The sequence below is a fragment of the Podarcis bocagei genome, assembly GCF_964188305.1.
Source record: "Podarcis bocagei genome assembly, chromosome: 3".
Classification (NCBI taxonomy): Eukaryota; Metazoa; Chordata; class Lepidosauria; order Squamata; family Lacertidae; genus Podarcis; species Podarcis bocagei.
In genome coordinates, this window is record NC_138127.1 from 78,913,090 (window position 1) to 78,932,762 (window position 19,673).

At 41.2% G+C, this 19,673-nt stretch overlaps 1 protein-coding gene across 5 annotated transcripts in view; it reads left to right on the plus strand.

Annotated features, from left to right (window-relative positions):
- The first annotated feature begins 402 nt into the window (after nt 1–402).
- Nucleotides 403–19,673, plus strand: part of WDR26 (WD repeat domain 26) — a 38,548-nt gene continuing 19,277 nt past the window's right edge. The window contains exons 1-5 of one of the 5 annotated variants that reach the window (XM_081186421.1): nt 403–929; nt 2,736–2,835; nt 3,048–3,104; nt 17,689–17,736; nt 19,247–19,383. In XM_081186421.1, the coding sequence (XP_081042547.1) occupies nt 541–929; nt 2,736–2,835; nt 3,048–3,104; nt 17,689–17,736; nt 19,247–19,383 (731 nt within the window). In that variant the 5' untranslated portion in view covers nt 403–540. Of the gene's footprint in view, nt 930–2,735; nt 2,836–3,047; nt 3,105–17,688; nt 17,737–19,201; nt 19,384–19,673 lie in introns of all 5 variants that reach the window. The other 4 variants (XM_081186423.1, XM_081186422.1, XM_081186424.1 and 1 more) reach the window with 4 other exon arrangements.

A 19,673-nucleotide genomic window follows, 5' to 3' on the forward strand; every position in this document is an offset into this window, starting at 1 on the left:
ACGTCCCGGCCCGGACTCCATTAGGCTGCAGCTAGGCAGAGAAGCCACAAACCCAGCGGGCTAGTGGAGAGGAGTGGGCCGGGCGCCTGGGGCTGCCAGGCGGTGGGCTTCGGGCAGCGTTAGCTGGAGGGACCCTAGAGCGGGCGGCGGCGGCCGCTGCTGTCTGAGGGGCCTCGAGGAAGAGGGACCAGGGCTCCCCCCCCACCCCGCTCCTCACCCCCGCCACCTCCCCCACCCCACCCCCGCCTCCCCTTCCTCACTCCCCCCCCCCGGCTTCCCACCACGGCCGCTCTCGGCGAGGAAACTCTGGCCTCCGCTTCCTCCTCCTCCGACTCGGACACCGGCGGAGCCTCCCCGCCACCGCGGAAGAAAGCGCGGGCCTCCCCGGCGGCGGCGGCGGCGGCGGAGGGAGCAGGAGAGCCCGGGGCTTCCGCGGGCAGAGCAGGCCTCACCTCGTCCCCGTCCCCCTCGCTCTCCGCCGGGCTCGCCCCCCCTGCTGCCAACCCCCTCAGAGCCAGCGGCGGCAGCAGCAGCAGCGCCATGCAGGCCAACGGGGCAGGAGGGGGTCAGCAGCAACAGCAGCAGCAACAACAACAGCCGCTGCCGCCGCCGTCATCGTCGCAGGGTCCGGAGCTGGGCTGCCTCAGCGCCCAAAACGGCGAGGCCTCTTCGGGCTCGAGCGCCGGGGAGCAGCTCGCTCACGCCAACGGGCTTCTGCCGTCGGCCAACAACAACAACGGCGGGGGTGGCGGCGGCGGGCCGAGTGTCAACAACGGGGTTTCGGCCCCCGGGGGGTCCGCCGTCGAGATGGGGGGAGGCAGCGGCGTCGGGGTCGGCGGCAGCGCCCTGAAGAAGAAGAAGCGGCTCTCGCAGTCCGACGAGGACGTGATCCGGCTCATCGGGCAGCACCTCCACGGGCTGGGCCTCAAGTAAGTGGGGCAAGCTGAGGACGACAGTCTCCATTAATGCCCTTCCCAACTCAGCGCTATGGGGGGCGCGGAATCTTCCGTGGGGTGCGGAAGTGGGCCCGAAAGACGAGATTTCACACACACACACCGTTTTGGCTGACCCCATCTCCAGAAACCTGTTTTGGCTTTGGCTTTCTCGTTGTTGTTTGTGCTTTTCCCCCTTTTGAGTCACTGCGAGGCTCGCGTTTGAGGGAGACCCAGCTCTTGGGGTGGGGTCGGGGGTATTGCTCTTGAAAAATACCTTTTTATTTTTTATTTCCATCCAAATCTTTGAGAGGGGGGAGGAGGATACAAAACTGACGAGGGTTTGTGCTGGTGAGAATAATAGCCATGGCCGACTTGTTTATTTTAGGGCACATTATATGCCCAAGGGAGAGAATCCAACACTTTTGTGTGGCTGCCTTGGCCCATATTTATCCCAAGGAGGGGCACTTTTTGTCACAGATTATTCTGTCGCAGTTTAATATCAAAGAGAGAGATGGGGGGAGAGGAGATAAATCCAGGGAATGAAGGGATGAAGGCAGTGAAACTCTGGGGCCTATTTTTTCAGGCCTAGTCCTGTGTGGACTTCCTACTCGGAGAACAGGTACATTCTTCTGTCAACTATGACAGTACGAAGGCCCAAGAACATAGTAATAAAGGTGAATTGGTGCAAAGATGGTACAGATAAAATAGCATTTTCAACACAATACTGTACGGAAATCTCTTTGTCTATAGTCTTAAAACAAGTATATTGAGTTAAAAAAGCAAACCAGTATATCAAAATACTTATGTTTGTACAGTCTCTGTCGTTGGCTAGGTGTTAAAATGAACAGTATGTTTAAAATGTAATTTGGATATAACTATGTCTAATGTAGTCTTTGAATATACTCTGTGTATAAGTACTTCAGAAAATTAATGTCAAATGTGTTGACTCTTCTGTTGCTTGCAGCACTGCAGTACTTTGAGCTGAGTAATAGGCATGCAGCTGGGGTGGGGGAGGGTGAAAAGCAAATAAATGCAGGACATCAGCAGTTGGATTAACAAAACAAACCCAACAATAGTACAATATAATAGCAGCTAGAGAATATTGAGATGTGGATGTGTAGGAATATGTACTATAGGAAAATTATGGCCCCTTGTATGCCAAGAGCTTGTGTTATTGTGGGAATGGATTGGTTTTAATTAACTCGGTGCTCGAAACAAGCACACCACTGAAATAGGGCAAGTTTACAGCAGCAGGTGACAACTCGTGACTGTTCATAGACTACACCATAGTAAATGCGCTATTTTTAGTTTAAAATGTGAAGGGGAGGGTTGTAGGTTATAGAATAGTCTATTTTATTAAGATCCCAGCCTAATGGACAACTGACTTGAAGGCAGATGATATATTGGTAGGGAATTAACACTGTGCTCGCTGCATCAACAAAATTCCAGTTGCTATAGGTAGTTCTAATCACGTTATAATCTAATGTCAATGTTTGTGTTTTCATATGAATAACATAATTAAAACTGTGTTTTTATGGAGCCATGTTTTTCTTGATCATCAAAATAGTTGAGGAAAAATAACTTTGTATTTGTGAAGTTTATACTCCATATGTAACTTGTGGATCTGAGGGCACAAGTTTGTTTGCTGGAATTCATTAGAACACATTCCAGCATCTTATTTTTCTTAAGGTGGAACATATTTTTTAAAACAATATTTTGGATTTATGGCTACATGGATGGCTTCACTGTAAGAATAAGACTGGTCAGCTTTTTTTAAAATACTGTACCTCTCTCCTGCAGCCAGACTGTTGATCTTCTAATGCAAGAGTCAGGATGTCGTTTAGAACATCCTTCTGCTACCAAATTCCGCAATCATGTCATGGAAGGAGAATGGGATAAGGTAATGGAAGAGGCATGCAACTGCCTAATTATCACTAGAACTGCAATCCTATACACAGTTACTTGAGAGTAAATCCATTGAACTTAGTGAGATTTAACTTTGAATAAGCTTCCATAGGTCTGAGTTGCAGATTTGTTGGTTGGTGCTGTTCATAATCCTTGGTTTATCTCTTTTTTTCTCTCCCTTTCTATTTTAAAAACTGCTACTTGTAGGCTGAGAACGACCTGAATGAACTCAAGCCTTTAGTGCACTCTCCTCATGCAATTGTGGTAAGAGAGATTCTTGAATTGTTTGATATAGTTTAGTTTATTTGTAGTAATACTATGCCTCCCCCTCCCCCTAGATTTGTGTTGGGGTACACATGTGTCTTAATAAAATAAGTATATACACCAGCCTACCTGATATTTGTAATGAAAAGCCTAAAAAATTTAAAGTGTCATGTCTCTCTCATGTCATGAGTGTATTTGAACATCCTGCAGCAGTGTGGGCATAGATATATAAGTATCTCTTGTAAGTCACTGATGAGAAATGTGTACATTTTTGTGTTCAACTTTTTAATCTGTTCTTGAGTGAAATTGTTCTGGGTATGGCTTTCAGGGGATGATATATGGTCTCTGTGAAGTGGCATATTTGAATAAACATTAGTGAAATGCAATGACTGACAGCAAACAGTACTCTTTTCAGTTGACTTTTGCATTTATGTAGCTGTCTAGAACTTGGGTCATTCTCTGTAGTTTTCTGTTTAATTAAAACAAGGCAGTCTTCTGATCATTTCATTGAGATGATATAGCTCAAATTTATACACTGGAACTAAAACAATTATGTGCGTACACACACAAAATAAGGGAGACAATGTATTGTGTTTACGGGAAGCATGAAATACTCTCTTAACCACTCCTATCACCCAAACTCTTCTGTACTGAGGGTTGCATGCATCTAAGTCATACTCTGAGTAGACCCATTCAAATAAATTGAAATTACTAATGTAAGTATTTTGATTTCAGGGGCTTTCCTCAGAGTATGGTTCAGTTGTTGTTTTTTTCATACATTCAGCTGCCCTGTCATTATAGTGGTGTATTTTTCCTCTTATTCAAGTGGAAAATACAGCGTTACTACAAAAGTGACTATGAAAACAGTGAGGAATTGGTTGATGTTGGTTTAGCTTTCTTCTGGTTGATTTATTTGTTGTCAAAAGGATATTTTCCTGTTCTCTCTTCCCTTCCCCCATCAGACAGGAAATGAAGTATGGAAAAACAGATGTTTTGTTAAACTTCAGTTGCTGCCTGAAAGTATTTGTATCTTGTTCTTTTTAATCAAATCAAAGTCTAATCATGCATAAACTTTTCCTCTCAGACAAGTAGAACTGTGTTACTTTAAGAATGGACAGCTGATAATATGATAGTCAGCACTTAGATAATGTAACCAAACAGAACAAACAAATGCTATAAAGTGCAAGAGTTGTGTAGGAATAAATAATATAACTGAGGTGAATATAAATTGAGGTAAAATCTTGTGCTTTTATTGAGCACATTGCATAGAAGTGGACTGGCATTCTTTTGAGTATTACATTTATTGGAGCAAGGAGTGTTTTCGCCATCAGTCAAAAAAGGAATTTTGGGAAAGTGTATTTAAATAATTGGGAGAGACTGGTATTTCCATTTATGTACAAATGTAGATAAGATGAATAAGAAATACATTAATACATTTTTATTTTTTTAACTAAAAGACCTGTACTGTCCCCTTCAGATTTCTGAGAATAAAATTTATCCTTAAATCTTATTCAGAACATTTCACAATAAACTTCTGAGAATGAAAACCAGAGTATTTTTCCTAGAAAACAGGTGTTTGCCTTTATTTTTTGAACAACTGATTTCTCATTAGAACACACAACAGAAAGACATTTAATTTATTGGGATTTCAACTGATTTCTCTGGTGATATTTTATGGGTCATTTTAGGGGGGGGAATCCATAGGTGTTAAGATGAGAGAGAGAGAAGTTAAGGGGTGGAATACTACTCACCTTAGGTGTTTATGTTTGTAATAGAAGACCCAAAAGATATACATGACTAAGTCTTTATATTTGGATTATATTTTGGTCAATCCAATTTAAAACTATGTATCTGCTAGATGCAGGCAAAAGGGGTGAAACTGCTAAAGTAGCTGTTTTATCAAATGCTGCAGTTGGACAACGTTATGGTTTTTTTTTAATAATATCTAATATATTGCTTTCACGATGGCACATTTTGATTTTACATTGTGCCATCACTTTTCCTTTTGTATACAACTTCTGTGTTCTGACAGCTAAGCCTTTACAATAAGTTGAAATATGAAATAACTATGAGAAGCATATAACTTACAAATGGGAGAGATGCTCCAGGTACCTCCAAACATTGATAAAAGAATCTATGAATTTGGAATGTGTTTTCAAGCTGGACCTTTCTTTGAACAGTCCTGCTATATAACTGCTGGTGAATCAAAATAAGAATTAATATGGGAAGATGTATAGTAAACTTTATTTTAAAAGTAGTATTTAGGAGCTGTATTTTTTTCTCTCCTATATTAAATTTGTACACACCTCATCTAGAAGACTATAGATTATATATTTGCAAAATATAAAAGAAAAATGAATGATGAAGTACTAACTCCTCCTGCAAGCAAAGTTAGCATAAGAGCCTGTGTGTGTGTGTGTGTGTGTGTGTGTGTGCGCGCACACACACACACACACACACACACGCATATGTGCTACATGTATACACTCACAATACTTTCAAAAGATGTTTAGGGCTGGGCGATAGTAGATCTTCAGGAAAGGAATCCTAAATTAGAGCAATTACAGAGAAATCCCCTGTATATACGAACAAATCTGATAATAAACAAAAAGGTATCATTATGATTAATAGCTTGTGTTGCTGTTGACCTTTCAAGCTAACAATCTCACGTGAGATTGGGAAAAAATTATATTGCAGTTATTTTGGGTCAAGCTGCTTAGGGCTCTGCAGCCTGATTCTGTGGGTGGTTCCTTAGAAATAAGTCCTGCTGAGTTCAATAGAACTTTCTCAAAGTAAGTGCATGTAGGAGAGCAGCCTTAAATGTTTAGTAATTTCTGCCAGAAGTTACTAGGATTTACTTCATATGTTCCACTTTTTAGGTTGATGCCAAAAATGTGTGAATGTATTATACAATGGAGTTCAAACATACAGGTACATTTGTTGGGGCTCTAGAGGCCAACATAGATATTATTATTAATAATATTTATTACCCTCCCTTCACTAGTAGGCCCCTAGGCAGGTTACAGTTTAAAATTCTAAAAGCTATCCAGGCTGTAGACTTAAGTGACCAAGGGAGACTGAATTGTTGTCAGTGAAGTGCGTCTCTCCTCCTTCTCCACGCCGCCTCTTTTGTACTATCTGCCAACGGTGGTCATTATAGCTTTGTGTAGATTCTTTTTCATTTGGCTTGCTAACATCCAGTATCATGAAGAGAGCCATCCCAGAGCAGGTAATCAGGCCAACATCCTATTTCTAACAGTTGCCAGCCAGAATTCCCTGGACAGTCTAATAGTGAGACATGAATACAGTGGTACCTCGGGTTAAGAACTTAATTTGTTCCGGAGGTCCGTTCTTAACCTGAAACTGTTCTTAACCTGAAGCAACACTTTAGCTAATGGGGCCTCCTGCTGCCACTGTGTGATTTCTGTTCTCATCCTGAAGCAAAGTTCTTAACCCGAGGTACTATTTCTGGATTAGTGGAGTCTGTAACATGAAGCGTATGTAACCTGAAGCGTATGTAACCCGAGGTACCACTATACAACAGTCCTCCTCCTGCTAATCATTCAAAGTATCTGGTATTCAGATATATGCTACCTTGTGTGTATATATTTATATGTATATATAAATATATATGTATATATATGGTTTCAGTCATGGCCAAGAGAGCAATAAGATTGCAGGATTTGAGTTGGCTCATGTTTATAACCCGTGACATCGTGTGTTCAAATCAATTTGCCCAGTTACCTTGCAGGAGGCCACTTGGAAAACTTCTAAGGGGATAGGATAACTAATATTTCTTTCACCTTCTTACATGTTCTTATAAAAACAAAAAGAAAATGGAACACTTGAGCAGCATCACAGCACTAATCAGACCCCATAGTCATGTCAGCAGTGATCACTTGGTATCAAAGGCTACAGAAAGGACTAACAAGATTGATGGGGTTCCATTTCTCCTCTTGATCTCTAAGCAAAGCAGTGCTTATCATTCACTCTAGTGTTTGTCATACCCAGGCTGAATGGTGGATTGGGAGAGACTCCAGAAAAAATGATAGCTCTTTCCATTTGTCTTTTTGGATTAGCTGAGTGACCACTTGTTCAACAAATGACTTTGAAAAGCAAGACTGCAGAGAGGGCAATACATGGATCAAGAATCTAGAATTAATCAGCTAGGATGCCCCAGTACATCTTCTAGTGATAGAAAATATTATCTGAAGTTTAATAACTTCCTCTGTTTCTCTGAATAGTTATTTTAATATTTTGTTTTAAATCCTATATTGCTGTTGGAAACAGGATTAATCCAATAAGTAGACCATTGAAATTATTGACTCAGACTAACGGGTCTATTCTGAGTATGACTTACTTGGATGCTACTTGATGGATATGGCATGGCAGAAAAGGGGTAAAGTAGCCATCTGTGTTCATCATTTTCAATGTTGTATTAAGTATCGTATATTATTTAGCATATATGCCCCTGAGGTTGATCATTGCTATCTGTGGATTTAACATGGATAACTACTACTTGCCCAAAGCCACCCCATGGGTCTATGCCTGATCTGGATATTCAGTTATACTACTTTGATACAAGTCTATTAATTGGATTGCAATAACAAAATAGAAAATGCATCATTCTTATCTTAAGATGTTACTGATACAATATTGAGAATATCTTAATTCTATTCCAATCCACCATTAATAATCTTTCAGATATAATTTAATAATTATCGTAAATTAAATAATTTCTTCTGAAAGACATTGTGCTTTATTGTGTATAAAACTAATAAACTTGTAATCAATGCTGAACAGTCTCCAAGTGTATTCCGGGGTGTAGTGTGTTTCAGGGATGTAGGAGACTAGTTCCAAGCCAAATTTAGGTGGCGACAAAAGTCCTGTGCTGCTTGCTCATTTACACATTATTGTAGCGGCTGTTCTTCATGTTCTATAGTCTTCGAGTGTGAAGTGAAGTGAACTGCACTAGAAGAGAGGTCATTGGGACAGCCACAGGTTTCTGACCCTTGACATATGCTGCTTCCTGTGCATGGTGACAGTATTGGGAGAGATTCTGTAATGGGTGTGCCTCCAAATGCAGTGGCATATTAGGTTGGATTACCCTCATTCTTTCCAGACTTTTTACTTCCTTGATGAATGGCTATAATTATAATGGATATTGGGGAGGCATGCACTCTCATACCTCACCTGCCATCAGATTTTGAAATGGGAATATTATTAGCTGTTTCCACTTCCTCCAGGTTATTGTTATTTGAGGGCCTGCAATAAGAGCACCAATTTCTGTTTTATTGCTGAAATCTTCATGAGAGTTTGAGTTTTGTATTCCTGTTTTGAAGTTGAGCTTTGGATATGGGAGGTTTTTGTCTTAATTTTGAAAAACAGGCTTTCTGTGTGCAGTGGGATAAAGCCTACATTTTAAAATTCCTTATTCTAGAAAGGGTAACATCTTGAGGGTCAACATGGTACCCTTTAGATCAGTGTTTTTCAACCACTGTTCCTGGTGTGCCTGATGTTGCCTGGTGTGCCGTGGGGAAAATTGAAAAATTCGAAAGATTTTTTAAAAAGTCAAATTTTCGCCCACTAGGCGGGCACCGGACTGTGTCCACCCTATTTTCCATCCATCCTGGGTGGGGATCAGATCGGATGGGATCGGATGAGAGCGGACAGGCGGTCTGCTCTCATCCGATTCCCCATAGAGAGCAGCGGGGCTCTGACATCTCCCTCTCCGCGCACAGTGGTTGTATGCCTCGTGATTTTTTTTCATGAAACAAGTGTGCCTTTGCCCAAAAAAGGTTGAAAAACACTGCTTTAGATGTTGGTGTATTGCAGTCTCCATTCACTGTCGATTGACCATGCTACTATGACCTGATTGCCTCTAATAACATCTGGAGAGCACTGCATTGGCTATCCCTGCTGTAGAAGGTTAGTTAGCACATGTGGACTAAAGGGGTGCTGTGTTGTCCTTGTTTGCATTTCATTTGTTTCAACCTTGATTTGACACTTGGTCATGGATGCTTTAGTTGAGATTCCTGCATTGCAGGGGGTTGGAGTAGATGACCCCCAGAGTCCCTTCCAACTCTGTAATTCTATTATTCTATGCAACTAGTCACAGGCTGAAGTGTGGTGTAGTGGTTAAGAGCGGTAGTCTCGTAATCTGGGGAAGCGGGTTCGCGTCTCCGCTCCTCCACATGCAGCTGCTGGGTGACCTTGGGCCAGTCACACTTCTTTGAAGTCTCTCAGCCTCACTCACCTCACAGAGTGTTTGTTGTGGGGGAGGAAGGGAAAGGAGAATGTTAGCCGCTTTGAGACTCCTTGAAGGGAGTGAAAGGTGGGATATCAAATCCAAACTCTTCTTCTTTTTCTTTAGAGACTAAAGTTGTAATTGCCAAGAGATAATTTTAAAAGTATGCGTACCATTTGGCACATACTTCTTTCTGAATTATACTTACAGAACAAGTTTTTAAAATTCCCTGGGAACCTATAGGCATCTTTAGGCCCTGACAGCACGCTATTCAGTGTACACAAGGCTTTAAAAAATGGTTGATATGTATCCATATTTTAAAAATTATTAGTTTCTCAATTATCGGGGAACCACAGGCAATTTACAGAATTCAGTAATATATCTAACTAAAGGCAGGGCAAATAAAACATAACCATATTAAATAATACCCAGTCTGGAATGGTAATCATATTTCTGTAGATGGTGTGGGGAGAGATACCTGTAAATCTGTAACTAAACCTCGCGATGCGAACGGGATCCGTTCCGGAGCCCGGTTCGCATCCTGAATGGAACGTAAGACACGACAGCGTGCATGCGTGCGCGGGTCGCGTTTTGCCGCTTCCGTGCATGCACGTGATGTCATTTTGAGCGACTGCACATGCGCGAGCGGTGAAACCCGGAAGTAATGCACTCCGTTACTTCTGGGTTGCAGTGGAGCACAACCCGAAAGCGCTCAACCTGAAGCACATTCAACCTGAGGTATAACTATACTGTATCTCGGGGGCCAGCTGAAGGATGCATGGAAAGGAAGCTGCCTCACTACTGCACACATCAGCTGTTAGAAGGGGAGCCTGAGGAGCCTAAACAAAGCCCTGCTGCATTTCTAGTCTCTTCGAGGCTTCCTCTGCCCTCATTGATGTCCTGCACTAGGCTTCAGGGAGGGTCTCCTTGCGAGCCACAAGGACTTTCCATCTCTCTCCCACCATTTCCAGGTTTGAATCAGATTATTTATTTATTTCCCAGTGCTGTGTGTCTATGATGCAGTTGTGTGTGAGTTGATCATGTGTAAATGGAAGGGCGCCTGTATTCAATTTTGAATAATCACTTCTGAATTCACACAAGTGCATGTATATTGTGTGTCTGGAATCATTTTAACCAGCTTGGACCTCAAGGATGTTTAATTTTTGAAGAGAGACTCTACTGTTCTGGAATGAAGGGCGGAGCTCTTTCTGCCAGCAAAGGAAATGGGGGAGAGGATGCAGTTAGTGACAACTGTATCGTTCCGGTTTGAAAAACCAGAACAAATGGCCTTCGACTCACACAGGAGTCAGTCAGAGGTAGGGAGTTGTAGAGTGAGCTGTGTGATGACATTAGCCACTGGCTGTCCCTTTGGAATGCAACCATACGAGGCCTTTCCATGAGTCAGCTGATGAATTTGAATTTATATAATGAAATCAAGTTTCTCTTTCCTCATAGAAATTCAGATACAGTCATACCTCGGGTTACAGAGCTTCAGGTTGCTTTTTTTGGGTTACGAACCCGCCAAAACCTGGATGTACCAGGTTACTTCCTGGTTTTGGCAGTCTCACATGCGCAGATGCGCCGAATCGCAACCCACGTGTGTGCAGACGCACCGCTGCAGGTTGCGAACATGCATCCCGCACAGATCACGTTCGCAACCCAAGCATCCACTGTATTTCCTGACTTAACATACACACAAATGGCTTGCTTTATACATATGTTTGTAACTAAACACAAAGCCAAATTCAAAACTTCTGTTTGCATAATTGCCCTGACTTTTTCACTACTGGAATATTAATGATTCCTTGCCTTGTACAAAAAGTCTTAAGGAGAAGAAGAAATAATACAATTCAAAAATACATAAACAATAAACAAAGTGATAAACTAAAACAGTGTAAATGAGCATATGATGGTTTTCAGTACAGTGATAAAAACCCCACCTTCAAAAACATGTACTAAATAATTCCTTTTCAATAATGGCAATATTTGTTAAGAATCAAATATTTAGAATAAAAGGTGATAATGTTGGCACCTGGTTTGTCTCTTTGGGGGATTAGCACTTCCCACTCTCTGAATGTCTATGGGAAGGTGCACTTTGAGAAAGGCCTCTGAAGCTGACCTCTGAGTCTGGGTAGCTCATATGAGGTGAGGTGTTCAGTAAAGTAGTGGGATCTCAAGCAGTGTAAGGCTTTGAAGGTTAAAGCCAACCTTTTACATTGGTCCTGGGAATGTATTTGGAGCCAGTACACATGGTCCAGAATTTATTACTGCCCAGAGACAGGAGATCAATAGTGAAATTAAAAGATTTCTGTTTGGCTTACTCTCAGGACTTGCAAGGATACGGAGCAAAAACATTCAATGGCAGATCAGGTATCTGGATTTTTTTAAAAATAAGGACTGCCAGTAGCTAGGGAGTGCAATGTTGTTTCCATGTGTTGGGAAGCAAATTATACTAGACCTTTGCTGGTGCTACAGCTGTGATCTCATTAAAGAAATCTTAGTTAATTTTAAGTGTTGATTGAGCAATTAATTAAATCTGCATATGAGAAAAAAACACAATAGTTCTAAAGCAGGTGCATTTTTTAAGGCGATGCACACATTTTATGTAGCAATAATATTTTTTAAAAAAATTGAAAATCAGATTTAAAAAAAAAATGCTAACCAGGACACTTTTTAGTCTATAAAAATCGGCCTGTCAATTTCTCCTACTGATTTAAACAATAAATGTTGCAACTCTCATTAATCTAAAAATATTCATAGTTCAAAGCTTGTACAATGATAAAATCCATTGTATATGGCTTTTGTGTTAAAACTGACTTTTGATTTGTTGTCTTTCATACAAGAGGGTTATGGGTGTAATTTTTAGCAATTATCAGTGTTAAGATGCCTTACTTTTGCATATAAAATCTTTCCTTCTAATCAATTTTATTTCTTTTCCTTTTTAAAAAAGAATTCTATCTTACCTCCTGCACTTTATTTGTCTATGTATTCTTTAACTTCAAGCTTTGTGGTTAGAATCCTAGCAGTCTATACTATTTTAAGCCTTCCTTATTTTGTGACTTTCTCCCCCCTCCCCATTGCACCCTCCGCTGTCTTGAGTTTGAATGGCATATCAGGCCTTGTCTCAGTCTTGGACTTTGCTCCCTTGTGTTGTGCTGCTGCGCCCCCATTTCCACCTTGATAAATGAGATCATTTGTACATGTCACTGCAATAATTACACATTCCTCCCCTGTTTACTTTGTACTTGTTTTAATTGTGACATTCCTCCATTTCCTTTCCTTTCTTCTGTAGTTTATTTAGTTAAAAAAAAGTCACACTCAAAACAAGTACTGGTTACATTGAAATCATAAAATAAAACCACAGAACAAGCAATGACAAGATAACAAAACAGCACAGAACAGCAGTCCACAATCTGTTGTCTCTTTCGTGGTGTTCTGAAATGCTAGGGGTGTGCAAAAATTAGATATTAACACATTTCAGTGAGTATCTTAAAGGAAAGGATATCTGCTTGGATTGAGTTTGACTTTATGGAGGCAGGAATAGTACAGTGGTGCCCCGCAAGACGAATGCCTAGCAAGACGGAAAACTCGCTAGATGAAAGGGTTTTCCGTTTTTTGAGCTGCTTCGCAAGACAAATTTCCCTATGGGCTTGCTTCGCAAGACGAAAAACGAAAACGTCTTGCCTTTTTCTTAACACCGTTAATACAGTTGCGACTTGACTTCGAGGAGCAACTCATAGAACACGGTGCGGTAGCCTTTTTTGAGGTTTTTGAAGACTTTGGTGATTTTTGAAGCTTTTCCAAAACTTCTTTTAAACTTTTAAAACTTTTTTTTGGGGGGTTGGATTTTGGGTTGGGGTGTTTGGAATTCAAGGACTTGGTGTTGGGGAGGGGTTTGCAAGAATCTGGAATCTTGTGTGTGTTTTTTTCTGCATTTTTATGATTTTCTGTGACCATTGGGCCACTCTGCTGTTTTTTTTAAAAAAATCTGGATTTGAATTTCTGTGTGGTGGGTGGCTGGGGGAACAGTTGAGGAGGGGGTTCTTCAGCAAGAAGCAAAAAGTGGAAGAGGAACCTTCTTCGAGTTGTCCCCCAGAGTCTTAGAAAATGTACTGTACACTTTGTTGATTTTTAAATGTTTTTCTGTCATGTTTAGAAACTTAATTTATTGTTCCTTCAATTTTTGAAATGCTCTTTACAGTATGTGTGACTTTAAAGAGCACTTAATAAACTCTTGTTGTACCAAATTTGGCTTTGTTTGGACTTTTTTTGACCATAGGAACGCATTAATTGAATTTCAATGCATTCCTATGGGAATTCGTGATTCGCAAGATGAAAAATTCACTAGACAAAAAAACTCGCGGAACGAATTAATTTCGTCTTGCAAGGCACCACTGTATTTTGAAAAATTACTTCAATATTATAAAAGGATGGTAGGAAACTGGGTGTGAGGTAAAGGGAGGTGCATTGTGTGCGCACTCTCTCTCTCTCTCTCTCTCTCTCTCTCACACACACACACACACACACACACACAAACACACACACAAACACCAAGCCTGCCTGTGATTTATCAGTGGTAGAAAGCAAGCCTGGGCTGTTGAAGGGGACATTTTTAGTGAATATTCTAAAATGGGGTGTCAAACCTGTCTGGTTGTCATACTTAGACACCTCTAAACATGAAAGAAGGGACGCGGGTGGCGCTGTGCGTTAAACCACTGAGCCTAGGACTTGCCGATCAGAAGGTTGGCGGTTCGAATCCCCGCGGCAGGGTGAGTGCCTGTTGCTTGGTCCCTGCTCCTGCCAACCTAGCAGTTTGAAAGCACGTCAAAGTGCAAGTAGATAAATAGGTACCGCTCTGGCGGGAAGGTGAACGGAGTTTCTGTGCGCTGCTCTGGTTTGCCAGAAGCGATTTTGTCATGCTGGCCACACAACCCGGAGGCTGTGCGCTGGCTCCCTTGGCCAGTGAAGCGAGATGAGCGCCGCAACCCCAGAGTCAGTCACGACTGGACCTAATGGTCAGGGGTCCCTTTACTAAACATGAAAGATACTCTTCTTGATACCAGACATAAGGAGGCTGGTTATTTGTGTACATGCTCTGTGGGTATTTACATTTCCAAGACTGAGCTTTGACATTGAAATAGGATCTAATGCTATGGATCCTGATTCAGAGTATATCCTTATTTTTGTCCATGTGACTGAAATAATTAGTTCAGTTTTAAGGGAAGAAGTGGTTTGGAGTTTGAGAGCTTGCATGATGGTGGTTCTTGAAGTGGGTGTTCCCTTTCATTTTAAAGGTGTGATATGTTTGATTTTCAGCAATACGGCATATGTATGTTTGCCTAAATGCCCATACATGGTTTAACTTGTACATGAGAAGTTTAACTCTCTATATCACCAGCTGTTCCATGAACAGAAGGAACCCTTCTGTCTTTAGAATAAACGGATTCTGTGTTTTTCTCACTGTGATACACATAAGACATAAAGCAAACAGTGGGATGTTTTGTTTTTAATGTAAAGGTTATGTGTCTGGTGATGTTAACACAGAACAAAGTATGTAAGGTGGAGCCTTTTTGTTTTTACTGATTCAGGAACTAAACAAAACTCTTGCATAAAGTTCTGCAGTTTCATCATCAAGGGCCATAGTGTAAACAATGTGGGAGTTGAAAGGCAAATGATCATAAGTTTATGGGCTGCCAAAGTAAGGATGACATTAGTTAGCATTGATCAAATATGCAATTGTCTTTAATTGTGATTCTTGCAGGTTTGAAGTAAAAACTGATGTCACCATTTCACTTTAAAAATAATTAGTTGCTAGTAGGATACAATTGGTGGCTTTGTAAATAGAAAGAATAATAGCAAAATACATTTTTGGGTTAATAGTTAAATTCTGCTTTGTTTTATTAAATTATTGAAATACTGATATTCCTTTATATCATAAAAATAAGCATGTAATCTTCCTGTGAGTATGTCACAATTGCTTGACAATCTGAAGGCAGCCCTGTTAGGGAAGTTTTTAATGACTGATGTTTTAATGTATTTTTAATCTTTTGTTGGAAGCCACCTAGAGTGGCTGGGGAAACCCATCCAGATGCGCAAGGTAGAAATTAAATTATTATTATTATTATTATTATTATTATTATTATTATTATTATTATTATTTTTTATTTACTACTACTACTACAGCAATCGGGGAGCAGACCTACAGGAAGACTAAGCAAAGAGGGACTGGCTAGCCCTTTCTGGGATGGAAACCTAGGAGTTTGGTTTGTAGAGCCCTCTGGTGTGGTGGTGCTGTTATTGTATGCCAGGTCCATCACTAATAAGGCCATGTTCATCCACAACTTGATCATGGATGATCAAGGGATGACTTGGCATGCATTACCAAGACTTGGGTCATGGCCAACAACTCCTCCATTCAACTCAGCTATGCCCACCTGGGTACTCAGTACAGCACCACGATAGACCTGAGGATTGAGGAAGGTGTTGCTATTGTTCATAGAAGCACGATTTCCTTTACCAGAAGACATCTTTATCTTGAGATAGGCTTAAAGGGTATGTGCTTAGTGTTGGGCCAGAGCAGGGGTCAGTAACCTTTTTCAGCCTTGGGCCGGTCCACTGTCCCTCAGACCTTGTGGGGGGCTGGACTGTATTTTGAAGGGGGGGGGGAAATGAACAAATTCCTATGCCCCACAAATAACCCAGAGATGCATTTTAAATAAAAGCACACATTCTACTCGTGTAAAAACATGCTGATTCCCTGACTGTCCCCGGGCCGGATTGAGAAGGCGATTGGGCCACATATAGCCCCCTGGGCCAGAGAGACAGACTGGGGATGTTGCTGGTCTATCAACCAGTGTGTTACCCAGTGGCATCCCAAAACAAGGTGGTCTGTGGTATGATGGTGTTGGTAGATTGCAGGACAATAGTCCTGCATAACTTTAGTATCCATTCAGAGGCTGCAGTTGGACTGGCTCAGAACTTCAAGGCCTTCATGCCAACCATGGCGCTGTTTCAAATACTCATTAGTCAAACTCATTGGAAAAGGCACACCCTTGATGTAGTCTTTACCCCACGGATATGAGGGCTGAACTGGAGATAGTTTGTTTATCACATACAGCTTTATTGCGGTCTATAGACTCAAAGATAGTGGGGAGCAGTGCACTCCCTTGCAATGCATTTCACCAGCTAATGATGAAACTTGGAATAGTAGCAGCAGATTCCTCTGTTAGGGTGGTGGGCCCTTTTAGATGGCCCTCCCTTAGAGATGGATGGAAGTTGATGGCTTCCAGCAGAGAAAGCTGGTGATCCTGTTGGAGCCCCTGGTCTCGCTATGAAATCACGAGATAAAACAGGTGGTTAACAGGATCATTCTTGGACCTACTTTGAACAACTAGCTGCACATTTTGAGGATAAAGTCGCTCAACTTCAGAGTGACCTTGACTGTGCAGTTATTGCAGTTCCAGATGAAGTATCCAGTAGCACTGTCAGTGATGTGTTGTGGGATTGGTTTCAGTTTATGCAGTCAGATGACATGGATAAAGTGCTTGCAGCTATACGCCTGACCCCTGTGCCTTTTTGACCCCTGTCCCACCTGGCTTATTAAACCTAGTAGAGGAAGTTTGACTGCTTGGGTCTAGAGCATGGTTAATACTTTGTTGCATATAAGTTGCCTTTTGCCTTAAAAGAGGCAGTGGTACAGCCTCTCCTAAAGGAACCAGCCCTGGATCCCTTGGACTGGAAAAACTATCAACCAGTTGCAAATAACCCTTTCTTGGGGAATGTAGTAGCAAGAGTTGTGGTGGGGCAGTTGCAAGCATTCTTGGATGATGGAGATTATTTAAATTTGTTTCAATCTAGGTGCAATCTTGCTGCTGTTTCTTGATCTCTCCATGGCTTTCAGTACCATTGATTATGATATCCTCATGGACCAGCTCTATGGATTGGGAATCAGGGGCACTGTGTCACAGTGATTCTGGTCTAACCTATGGGACCAGGTCCAGAGAGTAGTACTGGGAGAATGCTTTTTGATCCCCAGGCACACTAATAGATAGATAGATAGATAGATAGATAGATAGATAGATAGATAGATAGATAGATGAAGCTGCTGGGAGCGGTCAGAAGTTTGAGGGCAAGGTGCTTTTCATTGCACTGATGATACCTGTCTCTGTTTCTCCATAACATCTGAATAAAGAGAGGCTGTGTCTGGTGCCTGGATGCAATGGTGGTATAGATGACAAAAAATATGCTGAGCTTGTATCCTTGTAAGACAGACAATGTGAGTGAGTAGGTCCCATGTCCGGAAAATGTATTATATTTGTTACGTCACTTTTCTCACAGGGGGAACCAACGCAACTTAAATGGGAATGCACTCCTCTGAAGGAACAGGTATGCAGTTTGGGAGTGGTTCTTGATCCAGCTACTAGGTCAACTTCAAAGCATTACCATTAGTATATTCCCTTAACAGTTTGGGACCAGTCTACTTGCCTAACCCATATATGCACTCTTATCTCTTCAATCTGCAGAACTGGCAGTGTTAACTGGTGCCACATAATACTGATTCCACACTTAGAAAAAATTGATCTTTTAGTATGATAGCACTTACCATTTGGAGTTCCCTCTGTATTGACATCAGGCAGACACCTTCATTATAGTCTTTTTGGCGCCTGCTTAAAAAATAAATTCTTGTTTAGGCAGGCCCATCCAGACATGTAGAAGTTACATCTTTTTCAAACTACTATTGATTTTTATAATCTTCTGAATGTTTTAAAATACCTGTTCCTAACTGTTTTCTATTTTGATGTTTCAGTGTATATGTTTTTGTAAACCACTTAGAGATTTTCTTACAATCAAATGATGCATAAATTTCTTTAAATAATGGAAATTTGAATAAAAAGAACAAGAAACTGTTTGTAAGGAATTGTTTCCAATTACTTAAAACACAAACAGATATTCAAAAATTGATGCTTATCACTACTGGTATCAAAGCCTAAGTATATGTAACAGAATAAACTCCTTTGTCCCTCACGCCTCATGTTCCCCATTCCTTGCCCCTGGGTCAAAAGTATAATTCAGCAGTTCTTCTGAGCTGAGACTTTTTGGGGGCATGGGGGAGGACATTGCTTGCTACCAGGTGAGAGACAGACACAATACATTGCCATTCCATGCTACAAATAATATACTACTGCCACTTGAGCGTTCGATAATCTGTGCCAAATATTTTTCTCCTTTCTTCCCCCTTACCTTAAATTCATGAATTTGTTATGTTGGTCATGGCTATCAATGAGAGGTCCAGTTTTTAAAATATATTGCCGCTGAAGGTGCATATATTTTCCATGGACATGCCTGCTAAGTGAGTTCTGAATGTAGAGAGTAGATAATCTTTGCTTTCCATGAAGACCAAAATATATACATCAAGTTAAGCCTGGTCTATGTTTTGTTTTGCAGACAAGCAATGTTTGCTTTTGCATATAAAATATTTGGAGGTCCTACATGCTCTGTATAAATCCAGTTTCTGAGCAGATCCCTACTGGGCTGGTGTTCTGTAGTGTCATTGTACCTAGAGTGATAATCAGGGGCCGGGATTCCCATCCCTAGCTTAATAGGATTGTTTGAGAGTATGGGTACTTGGTATAGGAAACTGGAGGAAGATTGAGAAGATAATCTGGGGTTCCATCAAGTGTGTATTCTTGCAGCTTGATGACTTACAATAAACAGCACAAATCAGTGTGTCTTGCAAATGCTAAAAGGCTGTTCAAAGCATTCCTATGTCATGAGAGCAAATGTATTGAAAAGGCAAATGGGAATGGTGTATACTCCCTTGTTTAGGCTCAAATGTTTTCTGAAATTGCAGTCATCCTTTTCTCCCCACCTGACCTGCTGCTTTCTGTCATGTCAGAGGATGAAGTTTTTGCTGCTGCAGCAAAAGTACCTAGAGTATCTTGAGGATGGTAAGGTTCTGGAGGCACTTCAAGTTCTGCGTTGTGAGTTGACACCACTGAAATACAACACAGAGCGCATTCACATTCTCAGTGGGTAAGTACTTAGGGTTGCAATCACATGTTTACTCAAGAGTAAATCCCATTGAACTAAATAACTTTTGACTTGAATTGCATAGGATCCTACTACCAGTTTTACACCAGTGCTAGTGTTTTCTGGGATTCCTGAAGCAGAGGCATGCCAAAAGGATATGATTCTACATTATTGAATATATCTCAATAGTAAACTTATTATCCAAGCATTGATCCTTGCATAACCGAAATGGCATCACCCACATACAAGAGGCTGAGAGGAACGTCCATATTTGCAGAAGTGTCAAAGAAACT